This window comes from Molothrus ater, unplaced genomic scaffold (genome assembly GCF_012460135.2).
Source record: "Molothrus ater isolate BHLD 08-10-18 breed brown headed cowbird unplaced genomic scaffold, BPBGC_Mater_1.1 matUn_MA566, whole genome shotgun sequence".
In the NCBI taxonomy this organism is placed as follows: domain Eukaryota; kingdom Metazoa; phylum Chordata; class Aves; order Passeriformes; family Icteridae; genus Molothrus; species Molothrus ater.
The window spans coordinates 75474-83426 of NW_023416741.1; the positions used below are offsets into that span (position 1 = coordinate 75474).

The following is a 7953-nucleotide window of genomic DNA, read 5'->3' on the forward strand; positions in this document are numbered from 1 at the left end:
AAGCAATGTTAATTTTACAAAACTATGCATCAGGTGTTTTGCTGGTGGAATAGGTATCAAGTGTGAAGTCAGACAAGCTGCAAGTGTGTTCAGGCACTGGTCTTAGATTGTCAGTGCGGATCAGAATTTCTAAGTGTGCTCAGAAGGCATTGTCAAAGACATCTCCATTCTTCCAGTGTTCTGCAGGTCTTAGGCATTTACAGCACAGATCTCCTGTGTGGGCTGGCTTTCACTGCAAGATCTAAATGGCTTCTCCTTTCTCTGCTTCTGTTTTGTTTCTAGGAGTTTTGGAGATGTTTGTAAAGCACTTGACACTGCCACAGGAGGAGAGGTAAATGTCAACAGCACCTGCAGACTTTGCTGCACTCGAGGGCTTTCCCCTCTGGTGTGAGCTGTGGCTGGAGCTTTGGGCAGAGCTGTGCTGAAAAGGCACAAGAAGCACAGACTGGTGCCAGCCTGCAAAATACATTTGGGACTTTGTCCTCCTCAGCTGCCGGAAGGAAGGCACGGAGGGCAGCGGTTCCTTTCAGAGAAGGACGCGCTCGCTCGCTCTCCATTGCTAAAACAAAGGTGGTGCCTTCGAGCACCTCACTGCTCTTTGGGGCTTCAGCTTCAGAGTCCTGAATTCTCATTTCTGGCTGCCAGCAAATACATCTGAAAGTTCCTGGTAGTTCCTTAGCCACCTGCAGTGCTGCCCTTGGGAACTGCACGTAGGGAGAGATCTGCAAGGTGTCCCTAGAAGCCCTGCCCATAGGCCAAGATGTACCCACAGAGTATTAAGGCATGGATTACTTCTTCTGAGTGCCAAACAAAGTAGCAGAGAGTGTGGTCAGAGTGATAGTTGAGACATAATTGTTACCAAATGGTCAAGGCAAAACGTCACTGGCCCCACATGTCCTGTAACTGGCTCCCAAGGGAGCAGAGAAATGGGCTGTTGGAACATCTGTTCCCATTCTGATGTCTAATCACAAGAGAGTTGGCACAGTTTGGCTGTGTCATTCCAAAATCACTCGCTCCATGTGAGAAATTGTTCTCATGCCACCAGCTTTTAATGTTACTGATTTTCAACATCATTTTAGGTGGCCATAAAGAAAATAAATCTTCAAGGACTGGTCAGAAAGGAAGGAACCTTTAATGAACTCATGGTCATGAAAATCAATAAGCACCGAAACATTGTGAATTATTTAAAGAGGTGAGTGGTTGTTATTTTATCCCAGCAATGTTTGTTTACATGCTGCAAGCATGCAGTTAAAAATCCACTTTGCTCACTGTCAGAAAATAGAGCTGATAATTATTGGTTAATTATTATTTCTCTACTTATCACCAATGGATGGGAAGAGAGTGCATTTTGTCTGCATTAATCCACCCTGACAAATGCAGTTCGAAATTTTTTCAAAAACCTGGATCAGCCCTATTTTACTGATTCAATGCCCTCAAAGTTCACTGCCTCCACATTGTTTTGAGGCTTGATTTTTTCAAATTTTTCTCAGCACCTTTTAAGTTCGGATAAACCATCCTACAGAGGATTTCCCTTGGATGGTTGTGCCTTTTCCATTACTGTGTATGCCAGGACGAATAGGTGTTTATTTCCAGAAACACCATGTGTAACAGGTTTTTTATCTGGGCTGTTGCTAAAGTGCAGATTTTGCTTGCTGCCCATCTAAGACATCTCCTTTTCCACAGCTGTGCCTTTCTCCTTGAAACTGCACAGATTGCAAGCAATGCACAGCCAAGAGAGAATGTCTATTTCTTTTATTCTGTCCTCATCACAAAGGCATCCAGAAACAAGCGTTGCTGTTTCCAAACTGCAACCTAGCCATGCATGTTCATCTCCACACCCTTGTTTCCTTCTTTCAGCTACCTTGTGGATAGGCAGCTCTGGCTGATTATGGAGTACATGGACGGAGGCACTCTGAGCGATGTCATCAACGAGACTCACGTGTCTGAAGGAGAGATTGCAACCATCAGTCGGGAGGTCAGGGATCCTACCTGTGCTTCACAGGGCTTGGGCAGGATTGTCTGGGAAACAGAGGCTCAGAGCTGGAGTGATTTCCTGTGCCAAGCTTTGTTTCTGTGTGGCTGGTATGCAAAAGCATCTCAAGTGAAAGGCCTGCCAGTGCCCCTGCACTCACTGTACTCTGTTCCCATACTCTTACCTTCTTCTGTTGTATTCTCACTCTTTCTCTTGTATTTGTATTTGCTGTTCTCCACCTTGCCTCTCTAAACATTTATCTCAAGGCTTTCTGCACTGCATTTCTTGCCTGTAAAAGCAAAGGTGCTGGTGGCAGGATTTGAAACGATCAGCAAAGAAAGAGACTCATTTCTCACAGTCCTTAACTGAAAAGGACAGTACTCAGACAAAACAGTGTTTGCTTCAGGAAGGTGACTGATGTGATACTTCCAAGTCTGTGCTGATGCCAGCAAGAAAACCTTTGTCATGCAGCCTCCCACCCAAAAGTGATCTGCTTCATACCACAGGGAGGGACTTTTTCTTTCTTGGCAAACCCTTGTTTGGAGAGAGCACGTCCACTGCAGCAGCAGTCATTCTGGCTGGTTTGCAGGGGACAGCCTACAACAGCAGGTGCTGTTGCTCTTTCAAAAGCTGACATGCCTTTCCTCAGAAAGGTCCTGCTCTGCAAGTGTTGGAGCAGCAAGCTCTTCCTCTCAGTGGCACTGTGTTCTGCCATTACTGCCCATTCCCCTGGAGAGGGAATCCTTTGGAGCTGTTTCCTTTCTTGTGTGATGAAATCCCATCACTCATTTTTGGCTTCCTCTTTCTGTTTTCTCTCTCAGTGCCTGCAAGGACTTGATTTTCTTCACTTGAACGACGTGATCCACCAAGATGTGAAGAGCAGCAACATCCTTCTCAAAACCGATGGCTCTGTCAAGCTGGGTCAGTATATTCTTGGTCAGGTGCAGCGTTCCAGGCATGTGGGTGTGGGGCTGCTTGGAGTGACAGCCAGCTCCCCAAAAATGGTGCTGGTGGCAGTGCAGGGACACCCACTGTGAGCTGATGACATGGTTGCAACATGCACAGAGGTATAAGGAACCACAAGCAGTCAAGAGTGGTGTTGGTCTGTGTGTGTCCCCCTTCCAGAGGAAGGGAGTTACAAGCCTAAAGCTTCAGGAAAATAAAGACCACTGCTGGAGGTAGTGTAAAACATGAGGGGTTTTTTTTGAAGTGGCCAATTCCATATTTTCTTGGCTAAAGCCCTGAGGAAATAGAGCAGGGACTGATTTTCAACAGATGACACAGCGCATTCTTAGCCTGAGAGTGGGGAATTCTTTTGCTTGGTTTCCTAACTGGAGCTGACTTTCATGGTTTGTTGTTTTCTCCACAGCTGATTTTGGCCTCTTTACTCAGCTCACCCCTGAGCAGGGCAGACGGAGCTCCGTGGCCCGCACTTCTGGGTGGCTGGCGCCTGAAGTGGTGACAGGTCAACCATATGGCCCCAAAGTGGACATATGGTCTTTGGGAATCGTGGGCATCGAAATGGTGGAACGAGAAGTTCCTTACTGGAATGCAACTCCTGTCTTGGTAAGGTGCAAATACTCACTGATCCCACTGTCTTTTTCACCTGTCCCGTGTTCTGTGTCCCATTGGACAAAATCCCATTGCCATCAGCTGGCACCACTTCCACCAAGGTCCCCTTCTAAAAATGTCCCTGCAACACATCAGCACCTGCTGTAGCTTTGGTTGCATCAGAAAGGGAAGTGGCAGTTCAGAAACCTAACCAGTTTAGAAACCTGCCATTTTGGCCTCCAGCCATGCTTGACATTTCTCATTTGCTTTTTGAACCCTGTTGGAGTTCTGTCTCTGAAGGACAGGAATTTTTCAGTGGAACGGTTGGATGTGTGATAAATAGCCTTCGAAATGGAGGTTGAGTCTTCCCAGTTTCAGTTTTATAGAAAAAGTAAAAAAGAAACAACCCTCAAAGCAATACCAAAGTAGTTCTGCTTTCTTTTTCTTTTTGAGCCACAGCACATCAATCTTCCTCCACAATGCATCATCTTTTCCAAATCCTGTGGGTCTTTGAAATTTTCAGCCTTTCAAGTCATCTGTACACTGTTCAGTCATGTGTCTGGATGGCCTGGATAAGTTCAGGATGTGTTTTTCTCCGACTGCAGTTAGAATTGTATGCCAAACTCTTGGCTGTTCCTTGGTACTTAAACAAGTTGATAAGCTTGCAGGCAGGTGCCTGGGCTGGGATCCAACGTGGGCAGTTGACACCAGTGCTGTGTTTCTTTACTACAGGAGCAGGGCTGTCCCTGGCCTGCACAGTTCTAATGATAGGGAGGACTCCAGCTCCCCACCATGGCCAGTGGCTAAGCATAGCTGCAGAGGGACAGGATAAAACCCCCTTTGTGACCTCTGGTGGTGTGGGAAAAGGAAAGAAAGCTGTCCTAATTATTTCTACTCAAGGGGAGTGTGTTTGTTGTTTTAGGCTTGGAAATTTTCCTCTGGGTTGAAGAGGATAATAATAAAGCCTCTTTGGTCACCATCTATTTCAGTGCCACCAGCACAGAGCTGTTAGTATTGTGATAGGCACTATTATGGAGACCAGGCCACAGCCTGGAGTCATGGAGATCCTGCCAAACCTCCCATTTCTTACCCGACACTTTCTGCGATGGGCACACCTTTAATGCATTGACTTGAGTATCCAAATGAGCAGAGGGTGACCATAGGCACAGCAGTTCTTCTGATTTGACCCTGAAAAGGTTTCCTTTTGTCACATAGAGAAGCTAAAACTTGGAGCCGAGAGACAGAGCTGCAGGTGGCACCTGTGCACCCAAGCAGGCATTTTCACCTCAATATATTTGTGCATGCATCTTAATATGTCTGTGTTGAATATGAGATTCCAAATGTTTGTTTCCTTACCTGAGGAATACCTGGTGGATTTCCTTTCTTTCCTTCAATTACCACTGTTTTCTAGAAGAGGACAAGAAGCTTGATGAGTTTTGTTTTATGGCAGCTGTGCTTAAGGGACCAACAAGCACTGAAGAGATATTTTTCACGTACTAATCCTTGGGAAATAGTAGAGTTAGTATAGCAAAGTCCCTCTTCCAAAAAGCCTCTCAAGTTGGTGTGAATCCTCAGGGAAGGAAATGTGCTTTTGCTGATGTAGTTCCCACTAACTAGGTCAGTCAGTGAAATCAGCTGCCAAGGCCAGATCTGTGGGATGTTGGAAAAGCTGTGGCTGCATCGGAGTTTGGGGTTTTGGTTGGTAAAGGAAAGTCATCTCTGGGTCTCTGCCAGGGCAGAAACTGCCACTGCAGAGTGGAGCTTAATCAATGGGATCTGGGAGAGCAGTTACAGATGGGAAAGAAGCAGGTGGAGTCTCATGTTTCCTTTTTCCCCAGCCTCAACTCCTGATCGCCATACAAGGGACACCAAAGCTGCAGCAGCCCAACCTATTTTCACCTTGCCTGCGTGACTTCCTGAGCTGCTGCCTGCAGACAGATGAGGAGCAGCGCTGGTCTGCCAAGGACCTCCTGCAGGTAAAATGTGAAGGGGCTGCAGGTGAAACAGGCTCTGAGGGATGGGCTCCTCCCCCACTCAAGTCCAAGGCATCAGATGAGCCCCCTTCCTCCTCACCTCCACTCTTGCTGCTCTTCAAATGAAAATCTGGAGAAATCCCAGACTGGGCTGGTCTGGCAGGGCCCTGTAAAAGTCCTGTGGTGCAAGTGTCCTGCAATGAGCAGGGACATCTTTAAAGAGATACAGGTTGCTCAGAGCCCCTTCCCACCTACCCTGGAATGGTTGCCCCATCCCTGCTCAGGGATGGGGCACCAACCAGCTCTAAGGGCAACCTGTGCCAGGGTTGCACCATGCTCCAAGTAAACAAGATCTTCCTTAGACCTAATCTGACTCAATCCCCATTATATATTATAAATACTATCCCATGTCCTATTGCAACTGACCCTGTTAAAAAAGGTGTCTCTTACTTCCTGAGAATCCCCTTTGAAATACTGGAACATAGCAATGAAGTCTCCCTGGGGCCTGTTCTCCTCCAGGCTGAATAACTCCAGGTCTCTCAGTCTGTCCTCAGAGAAGAGGTGCTCTGTCCTCTGACTGTTTCTGTTGCCCTGTTTTGTAATTTGGTGGAGTGTTCAGTTTTATCTAATGGCAAAAGAATTGAAGTAGAGCAATGCAGGGTACAGAGACATGAAATGGTGGTGGTGGAACCCAAGGAAGCCAGTCCCAGCTGAGCAGTCAGAGATTTGGCTGTGGGCAGGAGGGGCTGTGGGGGGCTCACTGGGAGCCTCTGAGGGGCCCTGGTTTGTGCCCCCCAGCCCACCCTTAGAGGTTTCTGCCACACAAACAGGGACAGCTGGGAGGGACTTGTCCCAGCCCCATCTGCTGCCTGGCACGCCCAAGCAGACGGGAACTGTGCCAGGGTTACTGCCAGGTTGTGTGGCAGAGAGGGAACTGCAGGGCCCAGTGCCACTGGGCTGGCCCTGCTGGGAAGGAAGGTGCCATCCAGCACATGAGGGGCAGGGTGTGGAAAGGCAGACACTGCTTTCTGTCCCTGTGGGAATCAGCACAGTGCCTGTCTTGCAAAGACAGGGACCTATGTGAGTCATTGGAGTTTCCTGAAAAGAAGAAACTCCAAGGACAGAAAGCACCATTTCTAGAGCACTGGCAGGGCAAAAATCTCAGCAAGATGAAGACACCTGGATAAATGGATGAGTGGGATTCTGGGCCAGGTTTGCCTATGATGGCAAGGTCCTGCACATAAAGATGGAGGTGCAGATGGTCCCATTGGTCCTCTTCCTGCATCCTCCTAGGAGCCAGAGGAATCCTGTGAAGCACTGAGTTTGGAAAGTCATGGTTCATTGTTTTTTGTTGATTTGGTTTCTTTCCCTTTGGGCAGCATCCATTTGTAAGATTTGCTGAGCCTGTGTCCAGCCTGGTGCCACTGATTGTTTCAGTGAAGAAGAGGAAGGAGACAAGAATGTGACAATCACATCAGGATCATTTATTCCTCAACCTTCTTAGAGTAGGATTGTAGGTTAGGATTAGGATTAGGACTAGGACTGGGATTAGGATTAGGATTAGGACTAGGACTGGGATTAGGATTAGGATTAGGATTAGGATTAGGATTAGGATTAGGATTAGGATTAGGATTAGGATTAAGGTTAGGGTTAGGGTTAGAGTAGGATTGTCTAATAGGACTGCAGAGTAGGATTGGAAATTAATAAAATTTATGAAACCACAACTTGCCTTGAAGATTCCCTTCCTTCTCACTCTGCGAATAAACTCGAGAATTCCTTCTGAATTGTCTGTTGTTTCTTAAAGGTGGAATGTCGTGTCACCAGAAGAATTGCAGCACACAATATGCATGAACAACAAATTTCAAAGTTTACTGATAGCTCACACATATTTATATTGGTGTTAATGAAGCTTATACATATTGCAAAGCTGAGCTCATTATTGGTTAAAACACACATGAATCAACCACACCTACCTCTATGCTCTAATGATTATTTTGTTTCTATGTTTACATTCCTGTGGCTATTCTACCTAGGCTATCTTCATTTTTCTGGCAAAAGATTTTCTCCCCCATCTTCATGTTGCAGCAAGGTCATCATGACCCTTGTCAGTGATTGGACACTGACTACTTAATCCCCTGCTTGTTTCCCCGAACCTTATCCAACGGTATCACATCAAAGTGGCCTTTCTCAGCTAGCCAATTATCCACAAAGCTCTCCACAGTGGAAAGTGACACGGTGTCTTCGGCATGGTGTGAAAGTGGGGAAGGATCTTCTCCATTCATCCTCTCCAGACCACACTGCCTTTGGAATATGGCCCACTGGTCTGTTTTTGGCCAGCTTTGGTACTTCTATTTGAGGCAGAAAGGGCAATGGCATTTGAAGGCAAAACCAAAGGAGGAATGAGGCAGGCCAAACATCCTGTGCAGATTCAGGCCTTCAGCTGTGACTGGAGAGCAT

The 7953-nt window shown here is 46.9% G+C and overlaps 1 protein-coding gene across 1 annotated transcript; it reads left to right on the plus strand.

Moving 5' to 3' along the window:
• Positions 1 to 299: 299 nt before the first annotated feature.
• LOC118701302 (serine/threonine-protein kinase PAK 3-like) lies at positions 300 to 7085 on the plus strand. The gene is made up of 7 exons (XM_036405940.2): positions 300 to 331; positions 1080 to 1192; positions 1858 to 1975; positions 2794 to 2893; positions 3342 to 3538; positions 5362 to 5499; positions 6876 to 7085. Exons 2-7 carry the CDS (start codon positions 1143 to 1145, stop codon positions 6960 to 6962), a joined length of 690 nt encoding a protein of 229 aa, XP_036261833.2. The 5' UTR covers positions 300 to 331; positions 1080 to 1142; the 3' UTR covers positions 6963 to 7085.
• The last annotated feature ends 868 nt before the right edge of the window (positions 7086 to 7953 follow it).

Coding starts and splice junctions, on each gene's coding strand:
- LOC118701302 (XM_036405940.2), top strand. CDS start 1,143: ATGGTCATGAAAATCAATAAGCACCGAAACATTGTGAATTATTTAAAG. Junction 1,976..2,793: donor TTGCAACCATCAGTCGGGAG/GTCAGGGATCCT, acceptor TTTCTCTCTCAG/TGCCTGCAAGGACTTGATTT. Junction 2,894..3,341: donor CGATGGCTCTGTCAAGCTGG/GTCAGTATATTC, acceptor TTTTCTCCACAG/CTGATTTTGGCCTCTTTACT.